The 14,480-nt window shown below is 39.9% G+C and overlaps 1 protein-coding gene across 3 annotated transcripts in view; it reads right to left on the bottom strand.

The window, feature by feature from the left end:
• SKAP2 (src kinase associated phosphoprotein 2) overlaps window positions 1–14,480 on the bottom strand; it is a 180,623-nt gene that overhangs the window by 8,971 nt on the left and 157,172 nt on the right. For all 3 annotated transcript variants that reach the window (XM_058724770.1, XM_058724772.1, XM_058724771.1), the window contains exons 10-11: window positions 13,309–13,386; window positions 7,138–7,250 (exon numbers count right to left, since the gene is read on the bottom strand). In XM_058724770.1, coding sequence (XP_058580753.1) covers window positions 7,138–7,250; window positions 13,309–13,386 — 191 coding nt within the window. The remainder of the gene's footprint in view (window positions 1–7,137; window positions 7,251–13,308; window positions 13,387–14,480) is intronic.

Genomic DNA, 14,480 nt, shown 5'->3' with positions numbered 1-14,480 from the left:
AGGGATGATTTTTTGGGTTTATATTTATGGCACTCTCGGAGACTCCACAATAATCCAGTTATGTACTTAACATAAATCAAGAAGTCTAATGGTGACACATTTGGACCCTCACAGAACTGCCTTTATGAAGTGTGTTGTCATATTTACTCTAAAATTTTTTGTTGAGGGTATTATCTGTCACTGTTGTACTTGTCATATAAAGTTGTTAAGGTCAGATAATCAGTGAAGATTCTAGAAATTCTAGTGGAGATTTTTTTTTTTTTTTTTAAAGTAGCCAGATCTGGGAAAAGCCAAGATCCCTCCTTTTTGATTAAAAGGGGTTATTAGCTCCTTGTCTCTCCCTTTTGTAGTCTGGCTGCTGAGAAGCTCCAGGCTGTGTTGTTAGTTCAAGTGCCCAAACTCCAGTCTTTTAAGGTCTCCACAGGGGTAGTCATTTCTTCCTTGGGTCTTTTATTTATTTTCCCCAATTACACTGAGCCTTGAGATTTCCTCACCTATAAAGCAAAGCACTAGCACTAAGGTTTCCTTAACTCTATGATTCTATCATTCTAAATTGTTTTAAGAAGGTCAGGATTATTTCCTATTTTTACCTGTATTTTCACAAACACAAATAAACATATATCTGCCATACTATTAGGTATCAGGGATATAAAAATACTTAAGACACAGTGTCTGCCTCAACGAGTTCAGGGTGGAAAGAGAGAGAAATGGAAACTCCTAGTCCCCACTTAGATGTAGCAGTGTAAAAAGAGAAAACTCCAGGGTCAGACCTGCACTGATTCCAGGAGAAGGTACTTTCTAGTTGGTGTCCTTGGGTGATTCACATAACAACCTTGCTGGGCATCAGTTTCCGACTCTGGAAAATTAACACACCGTAACACCGTAGAGTTATCTTATGATCAGATGAGCGAAAGCATACCGAGTGCCTAGAACGGGTCCTTGTGGGTACGCAACGAATTCTTTTTGTTGTTGCTGTTCCCTCCCTCTCCCTTCCCACTAATGGGTATAGGAAAATGCCAGAGCAACAAAAAAAGTGTGTTGGAGTGCACTCCCAGGCAATCTGATTATGAGCGGTTCTCTACCCTGCTCTTCCAAAGGGAATGTGGCCTGTAAAGGGATGGGGGGGGGAACATCTCAGAGGAGTGAATGCTGCTACATATATGTTAAGGGGGCTCCTGAGTTTTTGGGGTGGGGGAGAAGAAGCGCCTAAGAGATCATGGACTTTTCAATTTAGGATTTAAAAAAAAAAAATTATCAACAAGGTGCTGTCTTTCAAGTCGTTTTGTTTTGCTTCTGACAGACCCTGGCTTATTCCGCGCAGGATTAAACCGCACAGGCCTTGCAGCCCATAGCAGCCCCTGCCACTTCCGCCCACCCTGCATCTTGGACGCTGCCTGCCGGTTTTTCCTTGACCCCTCCGGCTTATTCTGAGCCTCCCAACCTACTTTCTAGAATCACCTTCCCGCTTTCATCTGTCAACATTTTCCTGAAACGCTCCTTCCATTTGAGGTCAGAGAACACAGGGAAGGACTTGAACGTGTTGTTCCCACCTAGATAACGAGAGGAGTCCCATGAGTGGAACCAGACTGTCTCCTGAGGGAGGGGCGGGTGTGAGCAGAGCAGGTCTACCTGGCCTCACTGTGTACCCACAACACTCCCGTATCGACAGCACAGAAACTAAATGCCACCAGACCCACATAGACACGGTCACAATACAGCTACTCCTCCTCCTTCCCCAAAGGCTGGAAGACATAACCACATTTTGGGAGCTAGCTGAGCATCAACAACGTTATGTCCTATATTGAGATGTCCTAGTTATTCTTCAGCAGTTGGTTATGCTATTTGTGGCACGCGGGGGCAGATGGTCACGGAGGGAAAATGAAGACACCTGAAAAGTAACTCTGCCAGCAGAGCTCCGGAGGCCTTTCATTTTATTTCCTTTTTCTGGTAGGTTTGAAAGCCAGAAAAATCCTGGTCATGGAATCTTTACGTTTTTACAATGAGAAGCAAACGGTCAGTGACAGTCACAATTCACCAATCGCTGAAAAAAACTCACAGATATAATGGGAGACAATGCTTGACCCTCCAACCAATATATACTAAAAAAAGGAAAAAAAAAAAGCGTCCTTACTGTACATGAGTGAACACTGTCAACCTACATTTCCTGTTTTTCACTTAATAAAAAATTTCTTAAGACGCTGCAATGCTCAAGTCACATGTGTCCTAGACCAGATAAAATAGCCCAGGACTCTTCACCCCCTTGTTTTTCTGTTAACACCAGACAAAGTAGCGTGCTTCTTTCCTGCCGAAGCATAGCTCTGCTGTCGTTAAGTCTCTAAAAATAATTTATTGCTTTAAAAGTAAGAATAGGAATGTGGTTAGCCATGTACCGATGAGCACAGATTGAAAGATAAACTAATAGACGATGTAAATCCAGAACAGCAAGTAGAGTCATATAACCAAAGAGGTATTCGGGGCAAGGGAATACGCCTATAGCCATATAACCTGGATCCTGCTATTAAAATCCTAACACCTCACAAACATAGTTCTAGGTAAATACTATTAACTAGGATATTATGTCCTTGTTTAAGGTGGTAATAAACGTGACATGTAACCTAGTAATGGAATCTGGCATGATTTTAAACAACCTGATTCCTTTTTTAAAAAACTAAAAAGATTTTTTTTTTTTTACTTCAAATATGATTTCCCCCCCGATCCAATGAATCAGAAACTGGGCCGTGAGTTTTAGAATTAATTCATTAGCAACGTAGCGGTCAATAAAATTACAAACCCCATTTTCATCTGTCCCTGTAAATGTGCGCCATTGTTTTTAGGGGAGAATAAAAAGATTTCTAAATCTCTGCTGAACTACTGATGTACGTAACAGGGTTTTCTTCTAATACACAAACAACAGCAGTGACCCTACATGGAAAGAACTATAAGCAAAAAGTCACTGGCTCTCCTTTTTAGGTAAGCAGTACTTAAATTTAGTATTAGTGAGCTTCAAAGGTTAAAACTTAGAAAATGCCAGACACTTTGAAAGAGAGGCGAACTCAGCCAGGGGTCACATGGCAGCTGCTAATTGAAAAATGTTAAAAAGGGAAGGGGGGGGCAGGCCAGGTGATCTGCTTACCCTTCTTTATTGCAACACTTGATTTGCACTAGAGAAAAAAATTTAAGTCTGAGACTCGTATAACTCTCAAAAAAGACGCCTGAAATACATAAATCACCCCCAGGCTGACTGAGCACAGCTGACACCCTATCAAGGCTTCCTTGCAAAAACAGAGAAAGAAGACTGAATTTTAAAACGAAACTATATTCCTACAGTGAATTTTAACGAAGACAGCCCAATGGTCACATCAGTTCAGTCTGTTTCTGTCATTACATTTACAAAATTAAAACACTCTTCATTACAATGCACACCAGTTTTAGTCCTTGATTTATCCAAATTGTATTTAAGAATGCATCTTTTCTTAAACTGTCTTGTGTTTCCTTTTTTTTTTTTTTTTTTTTTAAAGAGTATTTTCAGAACTGACAACCTTCTGGAAGGTAAGTCAGATCAGTGATAACTAAATATTGCGAAATACAGATCAGTTAATTTTGAAAAGCAAGGCGTATTTCTTTCAAATCTTGCAAATGGCATTATTTATTAGAAAAATTGTGGCATTAATTTCTTCACAAGGTACACATTTTTTATGCCTCTACAAATATTGCATTAAGACTCCTTAAAAAGGTATGTATACAATGTTTACATTCAATTCTGAATGATTAAAAATTTTATGATTAATACTAATACTTTATTGACACGACATAGGAAAGTAATAATCCATAGCTAGATCTCAAGCTGAATTTATGACATCATTTTGACTGTGCACATTAGCTGCAATTACCTGCACCACTCATTCTGAGCCACTAGATGGTGTAAAAAATAAATTAAAATGGTAAAATTTCGTTCTATAGCCACAAAACCTAATATAACTCTGAGAAACATGAAACACATTTCTAGACCTACAACAATGCTGGTGATTTCTATGCTAAGTGTACTTTAAAAAAAAAATCTCTCTCTCCACCTGGATCTAGAAACAAGTCCTTCTGAGGAATTCTTCATCATATATATATATAACAATATATAGATCTACCTTAATCTAGAAACAAGTCCTTTTGAGCAATTTTTCACTCTCTTCTAAGAGCCTGAGTTCTGAATTTACAGTAGTCTTTTTTAAAAATTTTTTTCTACATTTTACTTATTTTTGAGAGAGAGAGAAACAGCACAAGTGGGGGAGAGGCAGAGAGAGAGGGAGACACAGAATCCGAAGCAGGCTCCAGGCTCCGAGCTGTCAGCACAGAGCCCGACGTGGGGCTCAAACTCACGAACTGTGAGATCATGACCTGAGCCGAAGTCAGACGCTCAACCGACTGAGCCACCCAGGCGCCCCTGAATTTACAGTAGTCTTAAACATTCAAATTGCTGTCATTCCCATGAAAATGAATTTATGATATTGCTTTATGGTCTATTTTGGCCAAAGTTTTGGTAAAAACTGGAAGACCAAGCCAATAAAAAATTATTAGAGTCTCCAAAGATTCCTCCCTGAAACTGTTCCCCCCAAATCGCTAAGTGCAAGTCTTCACAAACATATACTGACTCCCAAAGCAATTTGAAAACCAATAGCCAAGATGCCCACTAACAGCCCCAAATTTGTCCAAATTCCATCCAGGGAGAGCTAAGTGTCCTTTCTTTTTACCCTCACCAAGATTTACCTGGTTGATTCTACCAGCTCCGCAGTGGGATAAATACTGGCATTAAATCATTCCGCCAATAAGCGATAATGCGCTGGCGAACAATGTCTAGCCTCTTTCCAAAACCAAAATGAGCTCTAGGAGGCCTCTCGTGAAATCATGCTGCCCATGGAACTTCACGCCTTGTGAAGGGCTGAGAGAGGAATTATTTTTGGTAGGCACATGCCCAAATAATAGCATTTAGAAATTTTAGATGGCGGTATACTCTTCCTTTGAGCCAGACCACTGCTAACCTTAGCTCTATGACCAGGCTTCACACATAAAATTACAATCTCCACAAAACAGGTTTGGGAGAACAGAAAGTGCCTTCCCTGGGATCCCAGAAGTGTGACATACACCTATGACGCTACCTTTACTTTCATAATAACAGAAAGTAATTTTCGGAGGCAATGGGAATGCTACTTGTTTGACAGCCTGCCCCGGAGGTCGCTACTCTGAGGTTTTCAGCCACAAAGACAGCATGAGTCATAAAGAAGGCTTTAAGGGCAGACCCACATGGCTTTTAGAAGTTTCGCATTTTACCGTAATAATATAATGACTCCATGCCGTTTATCCCTATAATTTGGAATTCCAAGTAGAAGCCAATCAACCTTTTATTTTATACGCAACTGCAGCTCAGCTGGCAAAAGAAACTGCGAGCTAAGTACGTTTGGGGAATAATTCCAAGAGACTTTCTTGAACTGAAATGAATCGCTTCGGTTTCTATGTTAAGTAATTAACTCAAAAAAAAAAAAAAGTGTTATCTTAATTCAGAACAATAAAGTGCTCAATAATCTTGTAATGCTTCATCCAAGAGTTGGTTATCTATAGCTTCTAAGAACTAAACCTGTATTTCTTTAAAAAACAAAAAAACAAACATACTAAGGAACAGAGGACGAAGAAAGATGAGAAGTCTTAGCTTTGGGCACCTCAACTAGCAATGATCATGGCTGCTTATATTTACTTGTTAAAAATTTTCCCCCAATGACCTACAAGTGCTTCTGTAGTATTCCTTTTGGATTCCTGGTGCTTAGCACAGGCCCTCGCACATTGTAGATGCTTTACGACAGCTTCAAATTACACACGAGGGAGGAAAGGAGGAAGGAAGATGCACGAGAGAAAAGCAGACAGCCTTGGTCTGGGAGTCAAGGTGCCTGGTTAAGTCCTGGTTCTGGCCCCTTCTCGACCCAAGTTCCCTTATCTGTAAAACCAAGAATAAGTGGATGATCATCATGCAGATTCCTCATTCCAATGTTCTATGATTTCCTAGGTTATGATTTTATCCACCAGCCATCTTTTGTTACATTCAATAAATGACCTTATTTCCAAATCTCTTCTGTATCTAGCAAGCCATATTATCTTTTGGAAAAGTACAAAATATTTCTCTAATCAAGAAACCACATTAAACTTCTAGACTTATGATTTATAGAACATCTCCCTACTTACATTTAACTAGTTTTCATACATCATTTGTTTCTAGAATAGCTTCATAAAGTAGACTGAGCAAGTTTTTTAATCCCTATATTACAGCAGGGAAAGTTAGATATGAAAATTAAGGCAGCTCACACATGTCACCACTATAAGAAACATGACTTTTAGATCTAAGGACAGAAAGATTTTGAGTCATCCAGTATCTTAAGAGGCAGAGACACTGATTTGAGTCATCCAGTATCTTAAGAGGCAGAGAGAGAAACAGAGAGAGAGAGAGATTTTATATATATATGTGTGTGTGTGTGTGTGTGTGTGTGTGTGTGTGTGTATAGAGAGAGAGAGAGAGAAAGAGAGAGAGAGAGAGAGAGAGAGAGAGAGGTGAGTTCATAGCAACAGACTCTGTCATTACGTTTACAAATACAACTATGTTAAATTGTTAAAAATTACCTAAACCTATCTGAATAGAAAAAAACATTGCTTTTAAATTGTCGGAACACCAATGTATTTACATAAAGATGAAAAACTCCTACTATAAACAGTGTTTCCAGTAGTGAATGGCAGACAAAATCAGAATAAGCACACAGAAGAATAAAAAGGAAGAGGAAAGAAAAACATAATAAATAACCTAATACCTCACAATGTTAACTTTCACATAAGTATATTGTTTCTGGAGAAGGCAGGGTGTGGATGTGAGCCAAAGGCTGAAGTGATAGGTAAACACACTGCTAAGTTGAATCCTGTTATCTGATTGTGTTTAAAATTTGATTATATTTCACTTGACAAAATAATTAATTATTGTGAACTCCCAATTGTTAACAAGGACCTAGAGGAATTCCAATTGGCATTTTTCCCCAGTGTTGTAAACCCAGATGCAGAAGAATCTAGCTTTGTATTCACCCTTTACGGTTGTCAGCTGGGGTGTCTCCTTACCTTGCTAAGAATGTAAATCACATCACCACGTTTAAATGACAACTCATCAGAAAGAGCGCCTGTGCAGTCCCACAAACCCTGGTAAAAATTAGCATAATCGGTGCTTTTATCTCCTAGGAAGAAGAGAGAGAAAACATGAGTTAGAGCTTTCATGTAACGGGTCCTTGCTTAAACATGAACCAATAGAAACTAAAGGGCCTCTCACCACCAAAACAATCTAAAAAAATTCCGTCCTGATTCAAAGAACATTTGATTACCCTTACATACAAATCCCACTTCTTCTAATTATATCATTATGAGACCTTCTTTAAAAAAAGATCTCATTTTGAATGTCTCTTTTCTCTCTCCCCCTTTCTTGTTTTATCCAAAGCCTGTAATTGCCATGTGCTCTCATCAAGCCAGCACCAAAAAGTTCCTTCCCATTTATTTTTTACAATGGACCTAAACCCACTTGCAACATGTTTTGAAGGTGAATCAGCCACACCACATGATGAGCAAGTATCCATGACATGTGATAAACACACTGTGAAACAACCACCTTACAGAATTTCTAAAAATTACAAAAGAATAAAAAAAGGGAGAGAGAGAGAAAGGGAGGGAGGGAGAGAAAATTTGGGGACACTTCATAAACAATAATAAAGAATAATAAAGGAGTCAGTAGGGCATAGAAATAACCCAAATTCGGCAACAATTTTTTGTAAAAAAATTCTAAAATCTACAGCCGGTTAGAGGAAGAGGGTAAAGTGGAAATAACACAGAGGGTAATTCCAGCTCTTATCTTTGGGGACTTTTGTACCGAAAGCCTCTCACAAAAGTTATTTCTAACATATTTTAGCAACTTTGAAATTGCCAAAGCTGAAGCTGCATTTTTCAAGATTTCTGTCAGCCCTAGTTTAGGACATTACGCTCTGAATAAACATGCAACATACACTGTAGTTACCAGCTCATCCTTCTAACGGCATAAGCACAATGGATGTGATGTGCTCAAACTGCCATACAGACCATTAACTGATTGATTATTTAGCGCTCTCCGCTCTGTAATACCACAATAAACCGGGTAATAAATGCTTTGTCACTTATACAATGTGGGTCTCTTGAAACACAGCACAGAGTTAAATACACTGGATGCTTTTGTTACACTGAGAACTGTTTCCTGTTTTTAATTTCATGATAATTGAGTTTTGATGAGTTAACGCAAAAAGAATGCAAGCGATATCAATAAGATGTCCGTGTATTCACTAACCAGGCAGAACGTATACGTGTTGACAACTTCCATCATTGGAATGTCAGCTCTGAATTCTGAGGGGATAGCTGTGGGGACGCATGCTGCGTCAGGCCTGTCATCCTAGTTTTGTTATATGGCTCTCAAACAGCAGGCTTCTTGGCATTTCCAACACAACTCCTCACGTGAGCAGGTCTTCTGGGTATTCATCTTATATCGCGTGGTTTGTGATTTACACAAAGTGCTAAGTTTGTTAGAAGTCTTCAAACTTCTAATATCCGAAAGGTTTTTTTCGAGCCAAAGAGAAAATCTGAGGAGCGTGGAGTGTGACAATTTAGGAAGATGATACTTCTCGATTAAGCTTCAAGAAAATAAACAGTGGCTAGAATATGCCACCTTGCAAAATCCTATTCAAGTTTTTTCTCCTGTTTTCTAAAAATTCCCGGGGGCGGGGGGGGGGGGGGTTGTGGAAGGGGGAAGGGAGGGAGAGAAAACAGGAGGAGGAGTGAAAGAAAGGAAGGAGGGAGGAAGGGAGGGGAACAGAGAGAGACAGACTCCGTACTGACCTCTCCACTCCAGCATTTGAGCACTCGTCACCGATACCAGCAGGCATGTATACAAGCCCGGGGATCCAACCAAGAACTAACAATGCTCGTGGCTACCCTTCATTACATTTCCCCCCACAAAGCAATTTATTAAGTAAATTCCATGAATGGACACTAGAGGGCACTCCGGCTGGACAGATCACTCCAAACATTGTCAATTTTTTCTTTTAGAAAGAATTACTTAATAATAAAGTGACTGATTTCCTTTAAAAACCACTTATTTAGACAAATAGAGATTTGGAAGTTGAGACATTCTAGTCCGATTAAATCAACTGCTAAATGGGTCAAATGTTGCGCCCCAAGCAGTCCGTCAGTGTCAGTTTAAAAGTCAAGGAATTAGAGCAAAGAGAGGATGACATCATTTCACATGCAAGGCCCTCCCCCACAGTCGCCGGCCAGGAGGTAAAAGGATGTAAATAGCTGGCTTCCCCGGCCCAGGCTCCTGTGTGTTCCCAATGTTGCTCAGCCTGAGGCTTGATCCAAAAAGGTTAAAGAAACAAAACTTGGGCTAAAACGAGGGAAGTTTTGGCTGAGCTCGAGCGTCCCAGCGCGTCCCCAGCTGCCCAGCCTGCTGCCTGCTCCTCCTTTTTCAGATATTCTCACGACGGTTTTTCATTCAATAGATTTTCAAGAGGTGGGGGAAGAAAGAAGGAAAAGAAAAGTATATGGTGATTTCTAACACATAATCCTTATCACTTTGGGGTCTCTCTTCCCCTCGATGCGCTTGGTGAAACTCCCATTAACACTAATGGGAGTTACAGGAGCACATGAGGGGAAGGGAGACCCCCACCGTGTGCAAGATGCATTTCTCCCTAGATGTGCATCATGAGCATTTCATTAAATCTCACTGCTGTAAAGAGGCAACAGAGCTAGCTACTTGGCAATACTGGGAAAAAGATGCATTTTCTACTGTGTTTTCGATAATCTTGATGATGATGTTACCCAAAGACCAACCTCATTTCTGTGTCCCATATGTGAGCTCTGTTAAAGAATAATAAGTTGTTTATGTCACATGGCTATACACACATACAATTTACTATTCTATCTGTTTCAGAATGCAGTAGTAGGTATAAAGCAGGAGAACCACAACTAACGAGAAGGCCTGATGATAAAAATTTATTAGCCTTAGTCTCCTCAGGAAAGTAACGTTAAAATTCTTGGTATGAATTTTATTTAAAAAAAATTTTTTTTAATGTTTTATTTATTTTTGAGAGACAGAAACAGAGACAGAGTGCGAGTAGGGGAGGGGCAGAGAGAGAGGGAGACAGAATCCGAAGCAGGCTCCAGGCTTTGAGCTGTCAGCACAGAGCCTGACGCGGGGCTCGAACCCATGAACTGTGAGATCATGACCTGAGCCAAAGTCGGACACTCAGTCAACTGAGCCACCCAGGTGCCCTGGTATGAATTTCAGATATAAAAATTAGGAATTGCTTTATTCCTTTGAGAGCAGTGAGCTTCTCTGGTTTACTTTTCACTATTTTAAGTTTTGAAATTTTAAGTATGGCTAACCATCCTCAAAAAATTACGCACGGGTCTAGCCTCAGAAGCACAGTGAGCTCACAAGAGTTAGCATTGTTCACCTATACACCGAAAAATAATCCGTGTAAAATACGTTTTTAAAAAACAAAAATGTAATGCCACAGATAATCCCACGTTCTGAATACAAGTAAGTCTCTTTAGCTGTTATCACTGCATGGATTAATCTTCCCGCATCATGATCTATGTTTTCAAAATGACAAAAAGCCTCACCTCGTTATGTTTCCTGTCCTGAGAGGCATGAATGGTTAAAAAGAGAAGGTAAAGACAGAAAAAACAACCATTCTAAATTAGCCAGCCTCTGAAGGATTCAAACAATATACTCGTTCTTGCTTTTTCCAACACTCAAAAACAGATCATTGGGCAATAACAGAATCATTAGGAAAAATAGGCTAAACATTGGAGATACTTTTACAAGAACAAAAAAGGATTTTAAAAATACGATGGCAGTGGCTGAAACATACAATATGTAAGATAATGAAAAATCTCTTCTCGAGCAGTCGTTTAAAAACGATTTCAGAAAGATAAGCAAATTCTACAGGGTTCAAAAAAATCAGGGGCGCCTGGGTGACTCTGTTGGTTAAGCCTCCGACTTCGGCTCAGGTCATGATTATGTCATTTGTGAGTTCGAGCCCCGCTTCGGGCTCTGTGCTGACAGCTCGGAGCCTGGAGCCTGCTTCTGATTCTGTGTCTCCCTCTCTCTCTGCCTCTCCTTTGCTTGTGCTCTGTCTCCCTCTCTCTCTCAGAAATAAATAAACATTAAACATTTTTGAAAAAAATCAAATGGAGTCATTTTGTACATACATATAAACATGCAAGATGTGCAAGCTTGAACATAAAAGAACGTATAAGAAATACAGGATTATGTTGTTTATGTATTGCACTTCAGTCTGAATTTTTTTTCTCCTTTTTTAAGTAAAATCGCTCAATGTGAAAAATATATAACATTCTTGAGTAAGGTTAGAAGTTCACGTCATGTGATGCTCGGCAAGATAGTAATACCCTTGTCAACCCACTGCCCTGCACAGCAAACAAACTTCTAGTGTTACATCTTCGACAGCCCGAAGAGAGCAAAGGTCACTGCTATGCAAAAGCATTAAAACTGTTGCTTGAAAAGAATTTCATGTCACTAAAGATAAGAATTATTGCAGCGCTTTACAGCTATTGCACGGAAAGCTAGATGGACTTAGTGCATTCCTTTGAAGAAAAACTGACTTTTTTCTTTCTTCCCTCAAAGGCAAACATTTGGGAGATGGGTACTTTAAAAGGGTTTTTGAAAAATACAGCTGCTTTTAAGCCAGAACGCTTCTATTTGTGGACGGGATACCTACGTGTGTCTGCTTCTACACCTGCACTGACAAAAACAAAAACAAAAACAAAAACCCTTCGTGCTTTCGGCAGAAGCTTTTGATACATCCTAAAACACATACTTAAATTACCACCGTGGATCATCCTCAAGGCTTCGCTCAGTCTTAGGATTTTATAGCTGCCTTTTACAGGACCAGAGTGCTAACATCTAATGACTTCGTCCTCACTTCCTTTCTGAAAAAAAGGAAACCAAACCTTCTGCAGCAGCCTGCTCCTGCTTTCCTGTCCAGGTCCGGAAGTCAGGCCTCTGGTTCCTTTCCGCGTGTCATGGTAGGAAGGACTCGGGAAAGCTACTTCCTGAACACACACTTCCTGTCCACCCTGCCTCTGACAGCTGGCAAGAGTGATGTATGAATGTATCAGAGGAGGGAAGGTGACCCTCAACTATAGCTCTGTGCAGGACACAGGATGATATGGGAGACCTTGCCCCAGCTGACATGTGGCTACGAAGAGGTGTAAAAGTCCTGATAAGAAGGCATCCCCTCTCTTCTTGCCGTGTAAAATAATTGCTGGTTTATCAAAGCTAACCTCGTGCTTGCCCTCCAGATATGGTTTATCTCCTGCTATTTGGAAATAACAACCCGCAAAAAAAAAAAAAAAAAAAAAAGTCGCCCATATCATGTGATCTTGTACACAGCATGTGTGGTTATTTTTCCCAGCTCAGTCATAATTAGTACTTGGGGCCATGTGCCAAGTGGAAATGGATAAGGGGAATATCCTTCCTAGCCTTCTAGGCCATCAGTGTCCTTTTCCAATTTTTAAACCGCTGTCACCGGACTCTGGCATTTCTTACCCAATTCATTTGCTTTCTGTGTTAATCATATGCAATGAAGATATGCATGGCCAACATTTAAACAGGCTGCAGATCAATTAGCGGTCTTAAGTTTATCTGATTTTTATCAAAGAAGACAGAGCTGCGGGTCGATTGTCAGAGCCTGTGTCAAGTTGACCTTTTCAGAGATGTCTACATTGCCAGTCCCCTGGGCAACTTGTTGTCCCCTGTTGGTCTCTGAATGGCAGAAGTCTGTTCTGCTCAAGCACAAAGTATACACAGATGTCTATATTACATTCTTATAGGTTTGACAGCAACTGCATGTTGTATCTATAAACTGTCCTTTAGCAGTGACACTTCCTCAATGATGATAAGCTAATTTATGCAACTAAATCTCCTTTGTGCAGAAATGAAAGCTAATTGAGTCATTACAAAGTAATTCAGGAAGGAATACCTTGTATAAATTGGCTTACTTTATAAATCCTTCTCAAGTGGTTTTCATGCATCCTAAATGGGACTAAGCAGCTTATCCGCCCTAAGATACCCAGATCGAAGCAGCCAACTTCGGGGGAGTTGGGTAAACCCTCTTTAGAGCTGTAAGAAAAGTGGCGAAAGGGAAAGTGAACAAAACCAAAAGAAGCTTCCCAAGAAGCTTCACGATTCAGTACCTGTGGCGGGGAGAGCACTGTCCTGACTCGTCTTCCTTTGGTCCTCCACGTTTGCGGGAGCACTGTCCTCTTCCTCTTCTGTAAGCAAACAACAGAAATGGCACGCTGAAGGGTTTCCTCAGAAATAACAAGACAGTAGTCACCCGATTTTACGAGCAAAACTGAAAGTTCACGACGCATAAATATTCCTCCTCAAAGAATGAAACTGCTCAACATTCACATTCCTTTGTCAATAATCTAAAGCTGAACAAACAAACCTCTAGCTAGTGCCACATAGCGACCTTACCAGTTGGCTTGATAAAATTTAAGATACGTGCTGATGCCTCACATATTTTGTTTCGCATACTGGAAAGTCCTCTGGAACACTCTTAAATCCAGATCAGCCCTGAAATCCAGGAAAGTAACACCCAGCACTATATGGACAGACCACATTATACCGAGGCAGGATAAAACCACGGTCCCTAACCATCAGTAGAACACAGGGAAAATGTGTGATATAAAATACAGTTAACCTATAAGTCATTTATTGAGTATCAGACCCTTCATGTTTTCTCCCTTGATCTTCATGGGAGAATACCAAAAGGATCCTCCTCCTTCAGGACAATTCCCCCCAAATTATACTGTGGATCTACTATGTGTCATATACCACAGCAGATGTTAAGACTTCACAGATAAATAGTTTTAAATCCTCATTTCACAGAGGAGTAAACTGAGGTTCAAAAAGGTAAAGACACTGCCACTGTTTATTATTCCAACTCAGGACTGTGATCATAATGTCCATGTGCTTTACCCTGCATATATTCTGGGCCTTACCTTTGTTATTCCCACACTTTCCTATCACATTCATTCCCCCGCTTATAGGAAGAAATAGGAGAAGACTAAATGAGAAGAGTTTTAAACAGAGTCAATAGACTTTAATTATTTTACATTAAAGAAACATTTATTATACGACCACTTTCCTCACCTAAGGATTTCTATACACTTTAGAGATATTTCAGGCGGGATGTATGAACAAAATGGCATGCCCAAGAAAAACTGTGTTCAAAAGAATCATAATTTCAAGAAAAATAAAAAAACGTTAAAGTAAAGTATGCAAAATAGGTAAACACAGCCATTATGGCTATTAAATAATCCACTGAGTATTAACTACCTGTAAGAGACAGCTTCTACCA

The sequence above is a fragment of the Neofelis nebulosa genome, chromosome 4, assembly GCF_028018385.1.
Source record: "Neofelis nebulosa isolate mNeoNeb1 chromosome 4, mNeoNeb1.pri, whole genome shotgun sequence".
Classification (NCBI taxonomy): Eukaryota; Metazoa; Chordata; class Mammalia; order Carnivora; family Felidae; genus Neofelis; species Neofelis nebulosa.
The sequence above is the reverse complement of the archived record's forward strand: the minus strand, read 5'-3'. Positions and strand labels throughout refer to the sequence as shown.